This window comes from Castor canadensis, chromosome 6, assembly GCF_047511655.1.
Source record: "Castor canadensis chromosome 6, mCasCan1.hap1v2, whole genome shotgun sequence".
Classification (NCBI taxonomy): Eukaryota; Metazoa; Chordata; class Mammalia; order Rodentia; family Castoridae; genus Castor; species Castor canadensis.
In genome coordinates, this window is record NC_133391.1 from 41,315,632 (window position 1) to 41,339,038 (window position 23,407).

General features: G+C 39.7%; 1 protein-coding gene across 13 annotated transcripts in view; it reads left to right on the top strand.

Annotated features, from left to right (window-relative positions):
- The first annotated feature begins 6,087 nt into the window (after nucleotides 1–6,087).
- The window catches only part of Wnk1 (WNK lysine deficient protein kinase 1), a 128,125-nt gene continuing 110,805 nt past the window's right edge, over nucleotides 6,088–23,407 (top strand). For 4 of the 13 annotated variants that reach the window (XM_074076332.1, XM_074076334.1, XM_074076335.1 and 1 more), the window contains exon 1: nucleotides 6,094–7,313. In XM_074076332.1, the coding sequence (XP_073932433.1) occupies nucleotides 6,531–7,313 (783 nt within the window). In that variant the 5' untranslated portion in view covers nucleotides 6,094–6,530. Of the gene's footprint in view, nucleotides 7,314–23,407 lie in introns of all 13 variants that reach the window. The other 9 variants (XM_074076338.1, XM_074076340.1, XM_074076336.1 and 6 more) reach the window with 6 other exon arrangements.

The window sequence follows — 23,407 nt, forward strand, 5'->3', positions numbered from 1 at the left end:
GGATAGTACGTGTTCCACCACTGAGCTACACCCTGAGCCCCAGATACCATTTGAAAAACAAGGTAAATAAAAAGTTCTTTAATGTAAGACAGATTCTAAGTAATACATAGAAGGCAAATGTTAGGGAACAGAAGGGGAGAGTCACAGAGGGAATCTGTGGTGGGGGCCGAGGTTTTCTTTTTGCTGTTTTTTTTTTTTTTTGGCCAAGGTCTATCAAACTCCAGTTTTCTCTTTTTGTTCCAAGGATTTGAAAATTTTACAAGTAAAGGCTTTTAGACCTGTGTAGGATTAAATCAAGGTGTCATCTCCACTATAGAAAGTTGCCAATTACAATGTGCCAAATCTCGGTGTCTATGGTGAGGCCCTCACTCCTGTATTCACCAAACTGAAATTTCTCCTAGATTTCAATTTAAAAAAATTTTTTTTTTTATTTTGGCAGTACTGGGGTTTGAACTTGGGCCCTCAAGGTTGTTAGGCAGGGACTCTACCACTTGAGCCACACCCCCAGCCCTATTTCAAGCTTTAACAATGACTCACGGCTGCACAGCAGGCTGTAATAGAGACTCTGATTCTTGAAAATGCAGCACCAGCTAGCTGTGGGTGCATCATGGCTGACTCCCTCCTCCAGGACTGGCTTGAGCAAGGGACCTGCCCTGCAGGAGGCCACACCCCTTCCTTTGGGGTCACCCACACTCACACTCACATCACAAATTACAGGTCAACAGGAGGTACAAAGGCCCACACCTTCCCTCATGGAGGACCACTTTGCACTGCCATCCAGAGCTCCATAAGCTCAGGTGACACCTCTATTGTCACAGCATTGCAGTTCATCTGTCAGTGACAATTCTGCCTCTCCTGAATTCTTACAGGTATAGCCATACTAAACTCTCCACTAAGAAACAAGGAATAATGTGCATCTGTCTATAGGTCCCTTCTTGCGGAGCTTTGACCAAGACATAGGCTGTTGAAATAGCTCTCAGGTGACCTTCCAAGTTCTCAGGACAAACTTCAAGTGTTATTGAGGTTGGCTTTTTCTACAGCTTGGGAAAAATAAGGACTGATGTATCTTTTTCCAGACAGATGTGCAAATTTCACAGAGGCAGGAGACTGAGAAGTTTCTGGAATGGGAGAGGAATTTTTCCAGGGTTGGTTGTGTTAAATGGGATGACCAAACTGGCAGGTGTGTGTAATTAATCTTCCCAGGCCTCAGGGAAATGTGGACGACCCAAGGAGATCTGTAGATCTTTGAATGCCCTTAAGCTAATCCAGCCCTGGCCAACAAAACAGTCACTCATTCCAATGAAGGAATCCCAAGAACCAATTTCACCCTCTGCTAGGAATAACTATTTCTTCCTTCTTCCATTAGGCCTCTTTTATTCTAAGTACATTTTCCTACAAGTCTGAAAACTACTTAGGCATCTTGGGAGTGATGCCTCTGACTCACAGTCACTTAGCCCTGTGAATTTGACTATCATCTTTCTTACTGCCAGCTGTCATCCATTCATCTCCTCTTGGCTTTGTGCCTTCATTCAGCTTAGCTGCAAAATGGGAATGAGGGTAATTCCCACATATGTGCGATGAAGGTTCCTAGCATTACCAAGCACTGTCTTGGGTACTTCACATTAGCTCATTAAATCTCACAATGACCCCACAAAGTATGTATATGTATATACCCCCAAAACACAGCACCAATAGTCAACAAGTTATAACTTCCCTACTTCAGAAGTTCAACTTGGTTGGGTCCGCCTTGGCTGGGATGGTGAAACAGGTTAATTCTAATGTCGCTAATGTTAGTCTTGGTAGAACTTGGTTTTGACAGTGGTCCAGCTGATTTTACTTCTAAATCCTTTACTATCTTAGCTATCCTAATGCTACAGGAACAGTAGAGATATTGGAAACTGGGTGGTCTACAAATAGCTGCTCAACAGTCTTGTTGTTTTGCTGATTGACCGGACTCGCTAAAGAGGTGCTGCATCTTTGCTGCCCGAAATGTACAGGGATAGGGGATGCCAGGGCCCCTTAGGTAAGGGTCAAAGTAGTAGCCATGTAACCTTGTACTAGATGTTAATTTTTTTGGTCTTCAGATTTTTCACTTGTAAAGTGAAGATAAAAATGATTACTTCATGGGAAGTAATCATTGTGAAGTTCAAATACGATTGTCTGTATAAAGAGCTTGACACAACTACTTGATCAATGATAACTGTTGTCTATTATAGGACAAAGGAACTGAAGGGTGGACCCAGATCTCTGTACCATGGTCTAGGAAGGAAAGATGTGTGCATTAATGAGTGATGGATAATATGGAGGTAAAAATTCTGTATGATGAAATCGAGAGGAAGGAAAGATTACTTCTAGATCAGGAAGTCAGGGGAGGCTTCTCAGATGAAATAACATTCAAGTTGATGGATGATATACACACCATTCAGTATCAAACTTCGAATGGCAACCAAAGCTTAAAAGAATGCTAAATGGAGCTCCAGATGACAGAGAAGTAAACTAAAAATTACCTCTAGGCAAGACAGAGGAGCATGGGAAATGAAAGGAGACAAAAAGGAGAAATGTTCTTCATGGTATTTTCCCCCGTTTAAGAGGCTTTCCCGTGAATTATGCCACATGCGAAATCAGGTAGATTTTGTATGTTCAGAGTGTTTCAGCCACTGTCTAAATCAAAGCTGTCATTGACTTCCATTGCTAGCCAGTTTCCAATGGCAGGGACCATGTAAACATAAAATGTGAATGGATGAGAAATAGAAAAGTAGCATGAATCAACAAGAGAAGGTGAACGAGAACTAGAGAGTATGAAGAACACAGTGAGAGAGAACAGAATACACGTATTCTTATGTACCCAAATATCAGGATGCCAAAGCTCTCAGCTTAGGGTGCATTTGCTGTGTACTGGTTTTTTTCTGCTAATTCTACTTAGTCACTTGATGTTTGATTTGGATGATAGAGGAGTTGATTCTTTACCTGATAACCGAAATGACATAGAAAGGGAAAGTACACTGTTAGGGTTTATAGCAATGAATAACAGAAAATTATCACGTGCTTGGAGGTTGGTAAGCATTGAGAAGAGAACTGAGCAAACAAGAGTTGGTAGAAAAATATTCATACTGCAGAGTGTAACCTTGCAGTCTAACTGTTGTTCACAGTATTATTAGGCTCAAAATTACATCTGCTTTCATAGTAAAGCTAACATTACACAAGTAGGAAAAGCTGTCATACAGGCAAGTGTGGTTTTAAGTCAACAGTTAAGTTATTTACAATGAATTTAGGTGTTCCTGGTGGAAAAGACATGTTGACAGGGCATGGGGATTGTTTTGTTTTGTTTTTTTTTTTTTGGTGGGATGGAGGTTTCAACTTAGGGCTTCACACTTGTAAGCAGGAGCTCTACCGCTTGAGTCACTTCGCCAGTCCACTTTACTCTGGTTATTTTGGAGATGGGATCTCTAGAACTACTTGCCAGGATTGGCCTCAAACCACCATTCTTCTGATCGGGCTCCCAAGTGGGATTACAGGCTTGAGCTACAGGTACAGGTCTAGGGCTTGAGGATTGCTGAGGGCCTTGTGTTCAATGCAACGTGATCAATGTTTCAGGGCTCAGTAAATAGGAATAGGCAATAGTAAAATTCTTTCATGATCACTCACACAGAAACATTCTAACTTTGTTTTTTGTTTTTGCCTGGGGATTGAACTCAGGGCTCCTGCTTGCAATATAAGCACTCACTCCACAAGCCCATGTCCTGATTTTTTTTTTTATAGAGGCAAAAAATGGACATTGTGATTTACTGATCTCTTAACTCCCCAGCGTGTAACTAGTTGCTTGTGTTATAAGCAGTCGTTTTCCTGGGAAAGCAACAATTGATCAAGTTCTAAGCAGCAGCCTCAAGACGCACACCAAATGCACTTTACAGAGTGCGTCTTTCCTCTGTTTCCAGTATGGCTGGAGAGAGACCATTAATTACCTTAACCATAATAGCTGCATCACAGTAGAACAAACGAATGAAAGCTTTTTCTAAAACAATGAAGCACTAATATTTTTGTACTCTAGGCATCCCTCAAGAGTTTGTAATTTTAAAATGTTCATAAACTGTCAGCTTCATGAACTTTAATAGCCATTGGTTTAAAACAAACTTTTTGTAAACCTGAAAGTACAGTTTTGGGTAAACAAAAAAAAAAAAGTGGGGGTGGGAAGGAAAATAGCATTAAGTTTTTAAGGCGTCTGATGAGTTAACATGAACAGGCTAACAGGACTCCTCTGGGCGGGGCGCGGCGGCGCGCACGGCTGCGGTCAGCGCCGTCCTCCGCCCGGCGGGCGCGCGCAGCTCGTTCCGCATCCGGCCGGGCCCGGCGCCGCGCATCCGCGCTCTGCTGCGGTTGCGTACGTTTAAGCGCTTCCCGCTCTGACCCGTTGGGCATCGACTTGTAACTGCCATCTGGCTTCCAAGTCTGGCCTCCTACTCGGTCTGGTGCCCCCTGCTGCTCATCACCTGTACCATCTTGAGTAGTTGCAAAGCAGCAAAAGGGGTCGAGGGAGCACGAGGATGTTGCGAAGAAAAGCATTCCATTACCGTGATCTGCACGGATCCAGACTTCCCGAGTCCACAGCATTGGTAGAAATTACATAAAGTACATTCAAACAGCTCTAGAGAAAGAGGGCTGTCGTTTTACTAAGCCACTAAGCAGAAGAAAGATGCAAAAAAAGTTTCAAGCTACTATACAGAGGCAGAAGTTTGTGGTCAAAGACGCAAAGATACTTCATCTTTCCTCGAACCCATCCTCCTCCCTCTCCGCTCCTTTTCTATCAAAGCAAAGAGAGAGTTCACTGTGATCCTCCATTTCTGTAGGGCTGCCCATCTTTGCAGCCAGGGTGTCTGTCATGGACTGGAGCTTAGCGTGTGGTCTTAATAGTTGTGGAGGGGAGGAGGATAGAATATAATTGTCTCCTTCCTTAACCCATTAAATCAGTTAATCTCATGTGCAATCTTCACAAAGTTTCCTGGGAGTCTTTGGCTCTTCCGACTTCCTTAGCTCAGGCTCTGGTTATCTTGCTTTGCCTACCTCTCCGCCTCCCACCCCTAATCACTCAACACTACAGCGGCTCTCCATTAAAAGATGGACAGATCATTTTTCATTGCATGGCAACCCTAAGAGCTCTCTTAGCAGTGCATGATGGGAGTCTCTTGTCTCGTTCTCCCTCCTTCCTTTTTCTTCTTCCCTTCCTTCCCTTCTCTCACAATTAATTCCTAAATAATGATTTTCCTAAGGAGCTCAGACTTCAGGGTAGGTTTCAGCGACCCACGGTAACGCTTCCACCAGGCTTCCAGAAGGGGCAGTTTCCACAGAGAACTACAACTCCCAGGAAGCCTCAGGCGGAAGAAGCCGCAAGGCATGACGGAAGTCGTAGGCATTTTCCTCCTCTACTCCTTTCACATCTACCACTCGTAAACTACAAGTTCCAGGGAGCTTCGGGGCTGGCACGCTTGCGCGAGAGCCCCCGAGTGCCGTGGGGGTGGGGCCGCCCCGGGCGGCGGGGGGCGGGGTCCGAGCGGGCTGTGTGGAGGCTTCACACTCCGGCGCCATTTAAAGCCGAGTTTCCCGGGCGGACGCGGCTGTTCTTCTCCGCCACTCCGTGATTCCCCCCACCCCCCAAATCTTCGGTGACAGGAGGCGCCTAGTGGGGTGACTGCTCTTTTCTCTCCCTACCCCCCGATCCCTCCTAGTCATCTCGGTCTCCTCTCCTCTCGGCCCAGAGAAGCAGCGGAGCCCGGGCCCCGCGGTGAGCGGCCCTCCCCTCCCCACGGTTCCCTCCCTCCTCAGCCCCCGGCGCCGGCCCGGGAGGGGACGAGGTTTGCCAGGCCCCGGGCGGGCGGGAGGCCGCGGGGAAGGGGGGGGCCGCTCCTGAAGGCTCCGAGGTTCGAGGCTTCGGGCCCCGGTATCTGGGCGATGGGCGCTCTGTGAAAGACTGGTCCTTCTCCCGGGCGCGTGCGGCGGGCGGCGGGCCGAGTGACCGGGGGGAGCCCGGGCCGCGGCGCTCCTCGCCTGCGCGGCCCCTCCCACTCCTGTGCCCCGGGCTGCCACCGCCCGGCGTCGGACTCGTCCCTTTGCGCGCGGTGCCGCCGCCCTCAGGGCCTAGCCCGCCCTGCGTGGCTGGCGGCGGCGGCGGGAGCTGAGCCGTCGTAGCCTGCGCTCGACTTCGGGGTGTCCCCCACCCCCACCAATGACCGCGGCGCCTCTGCTGCCCCAGCCCTGCCGGCCGCCGCTCGCCGCAGGATGGATGCGGACCGTGCGGCGCTAAGCCCCGTGGCTCCGCTCCCGCCTCGTGAGCCGCAGCAGCCGCCGCAGCCGGGCCCCGCGTCCCGTGTCGCCTTCGGGGCGCCGTGTCAGTGCTGAGTGCGAGCCGCCCGGGTCGCCCCGACTCCTCTTCTCCTCCTCCTCCTCCTCCCGGGAGCGCTGCCCCGCTCGGCTCGACCCTTCTCCCTTCTTTTCATTCGCAACCCCGAGCCCGCCTTCTCCGCTTCCACGGAGCAGCCATGTCTGGCGGCGCGGCCGAGAAGCAGAGCGGCTCCCCGAGCTTCCTCTCGCCGCCGGCGCCCGCGCCCAAGAACGGCTCCAGCTCCGATTCCTCCGTGGGCGACAAGCTGGGGGCCGCGGCCACCGACGCCGCCATGGGCAGGACCGAGGAGTACCGGCGCCGCCGCCACACGATGGACAAGGACAGCCGAGGGGCGGCCGCCACCCCCACCCCCACGGAGCACCGCTTCTTCCGCCGGAGCGTCATCTGCGACTCCAATGCCACCGCCTTGGAGCTGCCCGGCCTCCCGCTGTCGGTCCCCCAGCCCACTGTCCCCGCCGTGGTGCCGCAGAGCGCCCCGCCAGAGTCCCACCGAGAGGAGACGTTGACGGCCACCGCCGCTGCCCAGGTGGCCCAGCAGCCCCCCGCCGCCGCCGCCGCCGCTGCTGCCCCTGGGGAGCCAGCTGTCGCCGGCCCCGCCGCCTCCACGGTCCCCAGCAGCAGCACCAGCAAGGAGCGCCCCGTGTCCCAGCCCACCTCCGCGGGAAGCAAAGAGGAGCCACCGCCTGCCCGAAGTGGAAGTGGCAGCGGCGGCGGCGGTGGCAGCAGCGCCAAGGAGCCGCAGGAGGAACGGAGCCAGCAACAGGATGACATCGAAGAGCTGGAGACCAAGGCCGTGGGCATGTCCAACGACGGCCGCTTTCTCAAGTTTGACATCGAAATCGGCAGAGGCTCCTTTAAGACGGTCTACAAGGGTCTGGACACCGAAACCACGGTGGAAGTCGCCTGGTGTGAGTTGCAGGTAATGCCCCACCTACTGCTTTCTTTTACGCTGGTTTGGATCCCAAATCTGGCTCGGTGAAGCCAGTTTATCGGGTTCACCCCCTATGGGTGTTTCCTCAACTGGGGGCCCGGGGTGGGGTTTGGGGGGTAGCTTTGGAAAGGGGCCGAATTTGGGAGAACGTGAATCACCCCACGGGGGGTTTGGGAAAGAGTTCTTGGTAGCCAGAGGGATTTTTCACTAGGCCGGAGGTGAAAGTCGTCCTAGTACAAACACATGGTTTCCTTGCTGTTGGTTGAGTGTCTGGTAGGAAACTTGGAGTTAACTGGGGAAGTTTCTGAATTGGGAAAGTACAGAGGCTCCTTGCCCTGTGCGATGATGAGCCAGCTGCCCCTGGGTTAGACGTTGTTTCCATCCCTGAGATCAGGCCGTTCTTTTAAAACTGGAACGACCTTGTTCCTTTGGATACAGCTGAATTGATGGCTGCACAGGCGCTTAGTGTAGAATGATAACAAAAAAACGACGCTACCCAGGCGGGGCGGAGCTTGAAATACCAGCTTCTAACAGGCAGAGGCAGGAGAATTTCAAGTTCAAAACCAGCCTGGGCTACTTGGCAAGAACCTGTCACACACACACACACACGCACACACACGCACACGCGCACACACACACACACACACACACAAAAATCTAACAAAAATCAGCTGGCGGAGTAGCTCAAGTGTAGAGCACTTGCAAGCATGAGGTCCTGAGTTCAGAATCCAGTACCATCAAAAACAAACAAAAAAACAAAAACCTTTTTCTTTTGAATAAATTTCTCGGGACTAGTAAGATACAGTATGAGTCTTGTTGCCCCTGATAATGCTTAAACTGTGTTAGCCAGCAGGAATCTGACATTGTTCACTAAAATATGTCTTCATCCTGTTCACCCATGCAAAATTGTGTAAGTTATAATGCTATCATCGTTTTAATCTTGATATAAAAGGTTTTTAAGCTAAATTTTCCCCAGCCTCCCAGCGAGCCAGTGCTTTCTTTTTTCTTTTTTTTTTTTTTAATTACTTAGAGAAGTTTTCTTGTTGGAAATAAAGACCTGTCATTCTGACCTGCAAGTATATTCTTCAGTGTTACTTGTTTGACCTACTGTAGAAGCTTGCTTGACTGTTGGGCTTTCTGGAAAGTGAATGTAGGTATTGGTAGATTTAGAGTTTCACTGAAGGAAAATAAGTTAGCTACGTTATACATGAAAATGCCATTACCAGTAATCTTTTCTAGAAAGTGGCCCAAGTTGAAATAGGATAGGAAAGTAACTGAATGATCTCAGAACTTAATTTATCCATGAACTAATAAGTTAATGCTTAACCCTTTGAATATCAGTTTCCAAATGATAAAGACAAGTGAAAGGCAAAGGAATGATGTCTGGAATTTGCATGTAAAATCAACAAGAGTTAGAAGAATGTAACAATCATCCAGTTTCAACAGCTATTGGTATGTGATGGCCCATGGTAGCTCATCAAGCTTTGCCGTCTACTCTCATGTATACTTGGGGTTTCCTCAAATGGAAATAGTCTTATTTTTTACAAAGTAAAAGTGCAAGAAGAAGTTAACATAGCATATGGTATTAAACTTCAAACCAAACAAGTTCTTTAGGAACATAATTTTTTTAAGTTCTACACTTGATATAAAATTTCTAAGTCAACATAAAATAAAAACTCATTAATTTTATAGTGGTTTAAAGTTGGAAAGGTGACAGACCTTTTTTTTGGGGGGTGGGGGTGGGGTTGGTACTAGGGTTTCGACTCATCCTCTAGCTTGCCAGGTAGGCTCTCTACTATTTGAGCCACACCCTCAGCCCAGGAAGACTTTTTTAAACTTGTGAAACTACACCTGTACTCTTACTGGTCTGTCATGCTCAAAAACTTAGGTCTGATTGATTCCTTCTGGCGTACAGCTAAAAATGTGTAGGCAGACACACTTCTTTGTACCTACGATGTCTATTGCTACTGCTACTGGAATTTTATTCTTTATTGTAGTTTCATATTTGAAGAGATGCTTTTAAATAATTTTTTCTTATTAAAGACTAGACTCAATTAAGCATTGAGCATTTTATGGATTGTTAGTTACAATTATTTCACCTTTTTAAGCCTTTTCAGAATGTATTATGTTTTTTCCCATTATCCTCTGGAATTTTCTGAAAGTTAATTGTCTTAGAACTAGTGATACTATGCAATATAACACAGGTTGTCTAATGTCACAATAAGAATTTTGTCTAGGTTCAGTTTTTCTTTTCTAAAAATTATCTTTATAGGTATATTAGTTATACAAAGTGAGGGACTGCATTATATTTTTTTGTACATATATATAATGTATTTTGATTATACTCATCCCTGTATTCCTTCTTACCCTCTTTCCCTCCTCCCTCAGCTCCTCCCCTTTTTTAAACTTACAGATTTTTTTAATGGGTTTCATTTTGTCTGTTTTCATCTGTGCATACAATATATTTCCATCATATTCTCCCCTACCCTGTCTTTTTCTCCTCCTACCTCCTACTGGTTCCCTGCCCCCAAATAGTATGTTCATGACCTTTTTTTTAAGACCTAGATTCCAAATATGAGAGAACCTGGTATTTTTCTGAGTCTGGCTTATTTTAACTTAACATGATGATTTCTAGTTCCATCTGTTTTCCTGCAAATGATGTAATTTCATTATTTATGACTGAATAATACTCCGTACTGTATGTATACCACATTTTCTTTATCCATTCATCTTTTTATGGCACTTAGGCAGATTCCATAACTTGGTTATTGTGACTCGTGCTGCAATAAACTGGTGTGCAAGTATCTCTGTTGTACACTGACTTTGGATATATGCCCAAGAGTGATAAAGCAAAATCATACAGTAGTTTTATTTTTAGTTTTGCCTTTTGTTGTTTTTTTTTTCTTTTTTGGCGGCACTGGGGTTTGAACTCAGGGCCTCATGCTTGCAAGGCAGGCACTGTTACTGTTTGAGCCACTCCACCCAGCCCTCTGTTTTTAGTTTTTTTGAGGAACCTTCATACTACTTTTCGTAGGGACTGGACTAATTTACATTTCCAACAGTGTATAAGGGTCCTCCCCACCCCTCATTCTTGCCAGCATTTATGTTGTTTGTTTTATTGCTATAGACATTCTGACTGGGGTGAGATGGAACCTCAGTGTTATTTTGATTTGCCTTCTTTTGTTGGTAAAGATGTTGAACACTTCATGTGTTTTGTGACCATTTGTACTAATTTTGAGAACTATCCAATTCATTTGCCCATTTATTAATTGGATTATTTATTCTTTCAGTGTTTAATTTGAATTCTTTATATTTTCTGAATATTAATCCCTTGTGAGATGGATAGCCAAGAAAGATTTTCTCCTATTGAATAGTCTGTTTCTTTACTTTAGTAATTATTTCTTTTGATGTGCAGAATAAGCTTCTCAGAACTCTAATAATAAAGTTTTGGACTTTTTAGTTCTCTAGAGCATGATCGAACTAAGGAAAATCTTACATTGCATATTTTTAAGCTTGTTTAATACTTGGCTGCAGAACCAAATGAACTAGTTCATTGAGTGGTACTTTGGTGTAGAAACTTTTTTTTGTTTTTGGTGGGACTGGGGTTTGTACTCATGGCTTCGTGTTTGCAAAGCAGGCTCTCTACTGCTAGCGCCACATTCCAGTCCTTTGTGTTTATTCTTCTACAGATTTTTCATTTGGTTTTTAAAAATGTGATTAACAAAAATTAAAATAAAAAAATGTGATTATCCTAGCTCAAGTAGTTGGGCAGGGTTTTTTTTTTTTTTTTTTGTAGGTAGGTGTTTGAACTTTTCTTTGGATTCAAATTAAAGGACAAGTCTAAAGATTTAGGAAGAAAGATAAGCTTTTTCACTGAATGTATACTTTTTTGCAGTACTGGGTCTTGAACTTGGGGCCTCACGCTTGGTAGGCAGGTGCTCTGCCCACTTGCGACATTCCCCCAGCCTTTGTTTGCTACAGTTATTTTTCAGATAGGGTCTGGAATTTTTTTTTTTTTTTTGGGCAGCCTCAAACCAGATCCTCCTACCTGTTCTGCCCAAGTTGCTGGAATTACAGGCTTATATCACCACACCTGGCTTGTTTTGTTGAGATGGGGTCTCACTAACTTTTTGACAGTCCTGACCTGGACCAGTGATCCTCCCCATCTCCACCTCCACCTCCACCAAGAAGCCGGGATTATGCATTACCATGGCCCTTAAATATATACTTTTAATATACATGTTTTTCTTTAATAAGATAAGAGAAATACTGTGTTCAGTTTTTAAGTTAAAAATCTTAGTGATTGTCTTTTTTTGATTTTTGTTTTTTTGTGGAGACAAGGTCTATACTCCAAGCTGACTTCAAACTCCTCCTGCCTCTCCCTCCTGGGTGTTGGGATTAGAGGCATATATTACCATGCCCCTGCTTTAAAGATCTTAGATAATCTAAGACTGGAAGAAATCTTAGAATATCTTACCCAGCTACTTGTTTGATAAATAAGGAACCTAAAATCATAGAGCAAAAACAATCTAGGTTGATAATGAATAAAAATTTAGATGGTTGGGTTCTAATAATTTGGGAGGTGGTAAAAGCATTTGTAGTCTAGTATATTGATAATTGGTAATTTCTGACGAACCAGTACTTCTCCAAAAACCCATCCTCTCTTGGTGGTACATGTTAGGCTTGTTTTGTGTTGAAACTATCACTTCCAGTACAGATATAAATAGACTTTGAGGGATGAGTGAGTGTGGTATACAAATCAAACTACTTTCTGTCAAGGTTATTTTTAGAGTTACCATATATGTAGCTATCTAGGAAAATGAGCATTAGTTCTTGGTAAATAATACCTAATTAATACTTTAATACTATGGATCTTAAATAATAACTGAGAACTGTTAAGACAGACATTCTTTTACCTGGATTATTAGGCAAATGGTGTACCTTAATTTCAATATCCAACTGTCTTGGTCAGAAAATGTTATTGCTAGGCTTTTCTTGTAGTGTTTGTTCCTTTTCTAGGGGGTGGAAATCTTGGTTTTTAAGAAATTTAGCATAATTTGCTTTAAGAAAACATGTAGATTTAAGAATGATTCATTTCAACACTTTTCTCCCAGGTTACCTCTGAATAGTGAGTTCAGTTGATGCATTAGATACTGGTGAGATTGTTTCCAGTTCTGCTAAAAAGGGAAGTCAAATCATCATTTTTGTTTTGGCTACAGTCTACTTAATGTCTGTTTTTCCTCTGGCTTTTATTAAGTTAAGGCTTATGTCTCCTGAGTGTATAATATTAATGCTTTATGAAAGCACCAGTACTGAAAAAAAAAAAAGGAAAATACTTTCCAGGTACATGCAAGGGAGATGACACAAACACATTAGCTGGTTCTGGCATATATCAGTTCATTTAATCCTAGCAGTTCTATAAAGTATACTCTTTATACCCATTTTACAGACACAAAGTTGCATATCCCAGAACTTGCCCCAGTGTGACACAATCAGGTAGCAGAGTAAGGATTTGAATCCAGACACTAGTTCTTAACTATTATGTTATACTACAGAAATGTAAACTCTTCCAACCTATAGTTAGAAGCCTCATCTATTTCTAAAATACCAGATTTTTCCTATGTTCAACTTAAAATGCAAGTCACTGAAAAATTGTCAATATAATTTTTAAAGAACTGGTATAGTAAAGACCTAGTAAGTAATTATTATGAACTACTTCACGTATACTAACATTTTCAGAAATACTTTATGTATAATTTCTCATACTGCTTTTGCAGTATTATCTAAATAAAATGAAATTAAATTAAAAAAAATCTTAACGCTACTAAAAGCCCAAATAACAGATAGAGGATGATTTCTGAAAATGAGAGGCCATTTTTAGATAAGTGAGTATTTCTACAGGGTTGAAATAGGATGAATTTCAAATAACTAAGACCTTGTACTTGAATTTTAGTGTCAAGAAATGAACTCAGTCACCAGGCAACAATAGATTCCCAATTTGTTTTTTGTTTGTTTGGGGTTTTTATTTTTGTTTTTGGTGGTATTTGGGTTTGAACTCTGGGCCTCATGCTTGCTAGGCAAGCACTCTTGCCATTTGAGCCACTAGGCCAGTCCTTTTTTGGGTTGAGTATTTTCAAGATAGGGTCTCATCAACTATTTGCTCAGACTGAGTCTTTGAACCTTGATCCTCCTGATCTCCACCCCTGAGTAGCTAGGATTATAGGTATGCCACTAGTGCCTGGCCCAATTTGTTTTTTTTTTTAAGCACAAAAAAAAATCTCTTTCCAAGTTCTTAGACTAGGAACAACTGCGTTACTTTGGGGCAGAAAAAAGCTATATAAAAGAAAATGAAAACGGTTAAAACTCCTAAGACCAAATGTGAAGAATCTACGTAACTTTTAAAAAGTCAATCTAAATATAATTCTCCATTCTCAATAATACAGTTACTTCCTACATCAATAAGTCTACGTGTATTTTAAACCCAATCTTACCTAACCAAAATTATCGTATATCTCATTCTGCTCATTCCTTTAAAAAAAAAAGATACAAAGGATTATTTCAAACAAATCCACTCTTTTTTTTGATTTGCATAGCACTGCTAATCAGTGACTTCGAGAGTTTAAAAATAAATTCCGGAAACTAATCCCTGCAATCTAGTTCCAAGAACTGAAAACTACTGCAGATTTTCATCCTAAAAATAAGGAATGTAGTACAAACTTAAAAAGGGGGAAAATTGTCAATATTTAAATGGGGAAATTCAATTTAATGATTTATTTTAAGAACTATAGCAAAGGAATAATTCATTGTTTGAGTTACAGAACCAAATCCCATTTCTGCAGCACTGCTAAAGTTTTCATAAAGCCTATAATCCTAGCTACATTGGAGCAAGTTCTGGGATATACAACTTTGTGTCTATAAAATGGGTATAAAGAGTATACTTTATAGAATTGCTATGATTAAATGAACTGATATATGCCAGAACCAGCTAACGTGTTTGTCTCATCTTCCTTGCATGTACCTGGAAAGTATTTTCCTTTTTTTTAGTACTGGTGTTCAAACTCAGGGCCTCACGCTAGGCAGATGCTTTATTGTTTGAGCCACTTCACCAGCCCTGTTTTTTTGTGTTGGGCCTTTTCAGGATAGGATCTCAGAGAACTATTTGTCTGGGGCTGACTTCGAACTTGGATTCTCCTGAGTAGCTAAGATTACAGGTGTGAGCCACCAGCGCCTGGCCTTTTTTTTTAGTTTTTCTTTAAAAGAACAAAAACAAAAACAGCAAATAATAATAGCACCAAGGCAAAACACTTGAGTTCTAGATTACTCGGTTATCTGATCTTGGGTAAGGAATGTGATCTGTGGTGCTGGTTTATTAGCAACGTGTCTTAACTGATTTAGAAGTGTTGAGGATCAACTGAAGTAGTATGTGAAGGTACTTTGAAAAATCTGAAGTGTATTATAAAATGCAACAAAAGGTACTTTAAATATTCAGTTTGAAGGCTATAAATTGTCACTTCTTACAAATTGAATATAGCTGACAAAAGTGTAAATCTCTTCCAAATAAAAACATTAGTTTTTGTAAGAGAAAAGGTCTAATGTAGCCTAGGTTGACCTCAAACTCCAGATCAGCTTCAGCCTCCGCCTCCTGAGTGCTGGGATCATAGGTTTGCACCCTATGCCTAGTTTAAATTTCTTAAAGTTGGGTTTTAGAAGCTTTTGCTTTGTCAGTTTATGAATCTTACCAAATGTAAAGCAAAAGAGGAGCTTTTCATACAAAAGAGAAATTGTCTGAAGCTTAAGAATGTGGTTTTTTGTTTTTGTTTTTTTTAAACCTGGCTATGGTGGTATACCCATAATCCCAGCACTCGGGAGGCTAAGGCAGGAGGTTCTTGAGTTGGAGGTCACTCTATGTGACATAGTGAGCCCCTGACTCCCCCCCCACCGCAAAAAAAAAAAAGGAATGTTTTTATTTGGAAGAGGATTATACCTATGACACATGGCAGCCTTTGTATGTGGTTTTAAAAGGTTGGCTGTTGATACTTTCTACATGAGAGGGACAGTGTCAGTAATCTGTCTGTTTTTGTGATTCACTTAATATTTAATATTGCTACCTTAATTTATATTAATTTAGATTTTTCAAGTGGGCTTTAATGAAGAATCTACTACTTGATGTTGTGACTTGCATCTTGGTCTTACAAAGTTGCCTGATAAGCTATTAGTCATAACAAGCAGATAGTTTTCTAAGAAATTTAAGAATCCTTAAGAAGTATAACAATTTAAGAATAAGAATATTTGCTACATACTCAGGTTAGTTAATAAAAACCATACGCCTTTGCTGTCATTTCTGTAGATAACCTTTTGTGTAGTTGGGGTTCAAGCTTCCCAAAGACAGATCTGTTGTTTGGTCATTGTGTATGTGGTATCTGATCTTGCTAATCAAACACAATTGAATGAGTAAACCAAACAATGGAAGATAAAATGAATCAGATCATTGTTGTGTACATTAACTCTTAGCAGAAATTAATACATTGCTTGGGATAACAAATTTGTAGTAGGTTTATGGAGTGGCTGTAGAAGATCAGGAAGTAGACAGTAAGTGTAGACCATTTCTTTTGGCAAGGTTGAATGGACAGGATCAATGAATGAGGATCAAGGTTGAAGAGTGGGTAAGTCAGAGGCTTATTCATCTCAAGGATGAGATGGATTGAGCAAACAAAAGGCCTTTAACAGTTGAAGCATTAAACTATAATATTGTGTCAGCTTTTTCTTAGTATCTATCATAAGATTGTGTTCTAAGCAAATTAGTGTTTTAGCTTTGGCTGTTTGGACAGTTAAATTCAATCCAAATATGCATATATATATATATATGTATATAGTATTTTCTTCAGACTTTGTGTAAGATAATGTTTGCAAAATGTTCTTCAAGAACTCTGTATTAATATTGACAGTTGCTTTTAGTCCTTTTTTTTGGTGACAGGCACCATGCTGTGCCCGTATTATTTATAATTTTCCCAACAACTCCACAGGGTAGAAACTTTCTTAATTTTATATTTGAGGAAACTAAGGTCATGTTTAATAACTTGTTTAAGTTCACATGGCATTTTCCAGTATTAAGTACTTTTCTAGTAAAACGAAAAGAAAATAATTTAAATCCTAGTGGAATTCTAAGTCTTTCCTTTTTCCATTTAGCAATTACAATTTATGGTGGAACATCTTACACCTTCTTGAAACAAACTTCCAACAAGTGGCTTCTAAAGTCTTGTATATAAATAGATTGTAAAAGAGGAGAGATGGAAGATTTGTTTATTACCTTAGTGTGTTGGGAGAGTTTTTGATGTTTTTGATATTGGTTATCTTAGACAGTGTTACTTCTGTTTAGACTTAAGTATTTAAAGAGGAGGAATATTATTTCTAGCAGTTGATGCACACTTTGATTTCCATTTAATAGAGAAAAAATTGTATGCAGTGTAGAATTTTCATCAACAGTATCTAGATGATTTCTGTGCACAAAAATAGTTCATTTTTATGTGGCTTTATGTTGATTGAAGTTACGGTTTTTAGCTTAGTTATTCATACTGTGAACAGACTTTTATGGTACCGGTGTTTAAACTCAGAGCCTTGAACTTGATAGGCAAGGGCTCTACCACTTGAGCCACGCCTCCAGTCCTCTTCAGACACTTTTTTAATAGAGGCCTCCACTCAGCAGAGGTGCCAAACCTTCTTTCTCTTAATATCTTCTCTGGCAGCAATACTCTTAAAAATTTTTAATTTCAGTATTTTTCTGCTTAAATTTTTTTTTACCTACTTTGTCCATTGCATACATCATGCTGTGTTTATACTGAATGCCCATGCTAGTAAAAACTTCCATTCTGTTTGAACACCAAATTATTCTTAGTTGCTATTCTTCAGAATAGTTAGTTAATAGTGAATAGAATGTAGACCTATGCTACTCATTAGACACACACACATTGAGCTCTTGAAAAGGAGCTATGCTAAATTCAGATTTACATTTAAATTTTAAATTTTATTTAATGCTAATTAAAACAAAAAACCTGACATATGATTAAATTATTATAAAATTTTTATGGGGCCAGGCATGGTAGCACTTGAAGAGGTGGAGATTGGAAAGTTTATGGTTCAAGGTCAGCCATTTTAACCAAGAAGCTGAGTGGTAGTGTGAGTCTGTAACCCCAGCTACTTGGAGGCATACGTAGGGGGATCTAGTTCTGATAACAGTCCCAGACAAAAGTGTGAGATCCTATCCGAAAAGTAGCTAAAGCAAAAAAGGGCTGGAGGGCGGCTCAAGTGGTTGTGCATTTGTCCAGCAAGTGCAAGGTCCTGAGTTCAAACCCCCAGTACTGACCCCCCTCCAAAAAAAAAAGATTATAAGTTGAAATGATAATATTTGGTTATCTTAGTTAAATAAATATACTTATTAATTTCATTTTACATATTTGACATGACAAGTAGAAATTTAAAATTACTGATGCTGCAGCAAGTTTACTACTTCCTTAAAAATATTTCAGTGTCTTCCTCTATGTGGCTTCTTTCATTAGCATCCTTTACAGACAAACCATAATCTTTTGCTGTTGTTGAACACAAAAATTTGGGGTTTTAAAGTTTTGTCTTTTTAAGTTTGTGGTACTTCTACCACCTGATAATTATGAAAACCTGAATCTTTGTCTTTAAAATTTTTATCTTTTGTCATTTATCAGCATATATGTATCAAATTATTTCTTATGTCTTATTCTTTAAGTATGGTAATTATTGGCAAAAGCATATTTGCAGACAGTGTTTACTGCTAATGTCTTGAAATATTTAATAAATATTTTTTGTCCACTTAGGATGAACTGCTACTGCATGTTTGGATATATACTGTATATCAACTTACTGCTTTATGTTCGTTAATAATTTCTGGCCATTGCAATTGCTTAAACTTGTTAACTAATTTAGTGCTCATTATATCTTAATAATACCAAGAAATATATTAAATTACGTTTTGGTATCTCTTGCTTTTGAAAGAGAAACTAGTTCAACTACTTCTTGCATTATTTTTCCAAAAGAGTTAAATTCTTTGATTAGTTGTGTCTGTATAATAAATAAGAGTAAAAAGACATTAGTCAAAATATAGCTAAGTGTTCTATTTCAATAAAGTTGTAAGATATGAATTTGAGATGCCAAGATAGCGTTTTTCATCCTCTTCATGATAATTTTCTTTCCTTTTATAAAAGTCTTTGATAGTCATTGTTTATAACTACATGTTCATTTTATGTTGAGTAAATTGTCCACATTATAAACTTCATTTATTTTTGCCTTGGTTTTTGCAACTATTCTTAAATCACACACACAAAGTCACACCTGTAATCCTAGCACTTGCACTTGGGAGGTTGAGGTAGGAAGACATCAAGTTGGAGGCCAGTCTAGGCCTATCTTCCCCACCCCACACTTAAAACAGGTTTTTAAATTTTGTGGCGTACTGTGTGTGTGTGTGTGTGTGTGTGTGTGTGTGTGTGTGTGTGTGTGTGTGTGCGCGCGCGTGTGCTATGGATGGAACCCAGGGCCTTGTGCATGCTAGGCAAGAACTCTACCACAGAACTGTAGTTATTCCCAGTTCTTGATTTTTAGAGATAGGGTCTCACTATGTATCTCAGGCTGGTTTTAAACTCCGTATGTAACCAGGCTAGCCAGGAGCTCATGATGGTCCTGCTTCCACCTAGTCCAGGGATTGTGATTGTGTACCACCATGCCTGGCTGAATACTACATTCTTAATTGCAAAAATTAGGAAATTTAGAAGGGGAAAAAGTAAAGGAAAAATCACCTACAATCAGTACCTACATTCAGAGATAAGCACTGTTACCATTTGTAACACTGGTACTATTCTATATTTGTTTTTTTGTTTTTATGTTGTAATTATATTATATGGTGGTATAGTTTGCCTGTTTGGTAATAGTAAAAGCATTTTCCCATTTAATAAAAAGTTTGAGTTTTTTAGATAAACAACAAAATATTTGAGTACTCAGAGTGTAAATGTGTGCATACAGCTTTATAGTATCATAATTTGCCCAATTTTATTTAATAAGTATTTATTTAGCATTTCCTATGCTAAAAATTTGAAATTTTAGTTAAACTAAGTGGTTTTTGTACATGTTACAACAATTGATACTTTGTGCTATTGCTCATGCAGTTGTGAATTCATGAGTTTTATAATTTGAATTTTGATAATGAGGTTAAAAATGCACAGCACTTGAATTCTTAGCTGTATATGTATTCTGTCAGAAAATTAATTAGAATGTTTGGCACACAAATGCAAATATTTAGTTAAAACTAAAACTGGGAACTTGATCATTGATGCATTTCATCACTAAATAAATTTTAAAATCATGGTTGATACATTGCCAAGCTAATTTTTGTTTTTCCACTTTCAGAGATTTGCATGAATAGTGCTTCTCAGATGATTTTGGTCATTATCACAGAAAATTAAATCAGTAGTTTGTTTTTGGAACAATGTTACTGATTCAGAGGGTTTTAAAAGCCAAATGTTAGGGGCTTTAATAACATTGAAAGTACTTTGAAAATTCTTTGAGGAAGTTTAGTTCTGTATATTGACTAAGTTGTGGGGCGGGGAGAGGTTTATTGTGTTTTTTTCCACTTCCTACCCACTCAAGATAACTTAAGTCTACTTCCTTTATTTAATTTTTTAGTTAAGTCTACTCTAGAGCATTCCAAAGATGTTTTGAAAACATAGGAAATTATTAATGCATTTAAAGGGAACTACTTCCTCGTCATTTTTTTGTTCTATAAGAAGTAATATATACTCAGACAACAACAAAAAACCTGCCAAAATAACCCCGCTGAAGTTCTATCACTAAAAAAAGACAATGTTGATATATCACCTTGGACTGTTTCCCTTTAATCCCTTCCTTATGAGTTGGTGGTTTTGTTCTTTTTGGTGTACTGGGGTTTGAACTCCGGGCCTTGCCCACTCGCTCATTTGAGTCCCTCTGCCAGCCTTTTTGCATTGGTTATTTTTGAGAGAGGTTATTGCCTTATGCTGCCAATCTAGACTGCTATTCTCTTTTGCTTCCCTGCACTGTGCTTTAATCATTGGTTGAGATGGGATCTCTTGAATTTTTTGTCTAATCCGCAACAGCTAGGATTATAGGTGTGAACCACTGGCACCTGGCTTGAGTTTTATTTTGCCTTCTAAGTTGAAGGGATAGCATTCTCATCTTTTAAAATTGCCACTGATTGTTTCTATTAGCAAATGATCATGTTGTCTGTTCTCCAGAAGATGTGAGTAATCTTTTTTTTTCTGCCCCCTTGAGATGGTCTTATATAGCTCAACTTCACCTGGAACTTGGAACTCTCCTCCCTCAGCCTCTGGAGTGCTTGGATTATAAGCTTTACATCACCCAGTTTAATTACATTTTAGATAAATGAATGAGTGAACTTTGGCAGCTCTTATATTTGACATGTGAGTGGAATTTGCTTAAGATTTAGAATACCCTGTTGGGAAAGTAATTTAGGTTTATGTTGCTATGAGTTTAATATAAACCCACACACACTTTACAAATTCTTTTTCTCTTAATATTCTGAAATTCATACAGTAACTTTGTGAATTGACTAGATTATAGACTAACAAATAGTGGATTTCTTTTATGTCTCTATAACTATTTATACTGCAGGCTTAAGAAGATATTTTCTGGTTTTTTGGATGTGAAGGACTTTATTCCTGGGTTGACTTCCCTTTTCTCTTGCTTGCATTTGTTTGAAATTTATATATATATATATTTCAGTAGTTTGACTAGCCATCACAGGGCCCAGTAGTGCCTGCCATTCTCAGTGTCAAACAATTCTTTTAAATTTGGAATTTTATTGATAATCGTTAACAGAATTATTTAAGCGTAAATAGTAATGTTCTTTATGGAACTAATTGAAGGCATTTTGGGGGTCCTCTGCTACTAATAAGTTTATTATTATTAGGGAAGAGGTTGTAGTAATAAATTTTTGCATGTACAATTATAAGAAATTGTGATAATCTTCCCCCTACTTGCAGTCCTTTTTTTTTTTGTAGAGCAATAATCTTTATCAAATTCAATTTTAACTTCAGTCCTTACTTGTTTCTTTTCATAATGATTCAGTTACTGGTGAAAACTTATTTGTTAGTAGGTGGGAATGAACTCTTTTGTGAATGAAACCTTTTAAAATATTTATAATGTTTTAATATGCATGTATGGAAGTGTCATGATGGAACCTCTTACTGTGTACAATAACACCAGTAAAAAACAAAGTTTGGGTTTTTGAAATTTTTTTCGGTAGTACTGGGGTTTTAACTCAGCCTCGTGTTTGCTAGGATCACTCGAGGCACTCCACCAGCCCTGTTTTGTGTTGGAGTTTTTTTTTTTGGGATAGGGTCTGGTGAACTATTTTCCCAAGCTAGCTTAAAAACAAACTATAATGTTTTAATAGTGAGATACACAGATCACAAAAATACAGTCTTATTTAATTAGATTTTGTAGTATTTTTTTCTTTTAAATTTGGACACAATGTAGAAACTTAGGAAATTTTCACTTGTATTATGGCCATGGCTATGCATTCCCCAATCAGGTGTGGTGCATTCCTAAATGTAGTGTGTTACATGCACTACTGAGCATAATGGGAAAAGAAAAGTGCTATAAAAAGCTAAGTACCAAGTAACTAGCTAGAAAAAGGTTTTAATGGGAGGGCTGGCATGGTCATTAATCTGATAGAATAGTCCTTGAAGAAATGGTCACATGTATTAAAATGCAATTTCTTTTAGTTATTAGAAAGCAAAAAGATTCAGAGTTAACACTTAAGTGTTAAAGTGGCTTTCTGCAACCTAATTTACATAAAGAGAATTAGTGTAGGGTACTTGGTTCTAATGCAAACTATAGAAGAATGACCTTGATTAAGTCTATATTAATAAATTTAGTGATCAAGTTGAAAGATCCAATCAACTTTAGGTCTCTGTCTTAAAATTGTATTTCTTATTCTTTCATAATCAAGAAGGATTTTTAATTTGATAAGTCTGATTCCTGCAACTGTTCTCCAATTATTGAGTGTCTAGTGTGATTTGCTATAGATGACTTTGCAGTAGGCTTCAACCTTTTATAATCTGAAGAAACACATTCTACATTACATGCATGAAACCCCACAAGTTTCACAAAATACTTCCTTTGGTAGTTAAGAGTTATATTTTCTGTTCTACTTATTTAAAGTGGGGTGGACTGATAATAAACCACTTTTTTGGAAAACATTTCATTTAGAACATAAATTCGAAGCTAGATACGTGTTTTGGTTTGGTTTGGTTTTGAGACTGGGTCTCGCTTGTGTAGCCCAGGCTAGCTTTGATTTCTTGATCATTCTGCCTCACTCAGCCCAAAGCTAGGTCCTTTTTTTTTTTTTTTTAATTTAACTACTTACATCAAATAGTAAGTTGGTGATAAATATTTGCTACAATGAAAATTTGATGGCTATATGAATTTTAGCTGCTATTGATAATCATAACACAAGCTTTACAAACTGTTCATTCTTAGAAAGGACACAAGATTATGATTTTGCATAAAAGCTGAAATAAGTCCATGTAAAAAGTCCTATGATTATTGGCCTTTGATATAGATAATTAAATGAATTCTCTTAGTTTAAAGTGTGTATGTGCTGTTAATTTAAACAAATGGGTTTTTGCTTTTGTGTTCTATCAAGATCTTTTTTTTTTTTTTTAATTAAAGAACTAAACCTTTCAGTCTTTGGTTCTGCTAGATTTCTTTATTCCTCCCCAGTGAGTCAGTTTTCATTGGATTTGTGGCTTTCCAAACCTAAAGATTAAAATCATTTTCTGGCAATATTACTTAACATTTTGGTGACTCTAGGTATCCTACTCAATTTATGAGCCTCTTTCCTCATCTGAAAATAATTTTGTGTTACTTCATTAAACTATTTTAAATAACAGATAACCAAAAAAATGCAGTATATGTAGAGTATATTATGAAGTCATAGATTTGACTTTGGAAATTAACCTCTGGGGTTTATGTCTCAAGTGACACTGAAATTCATGACCTAGTTA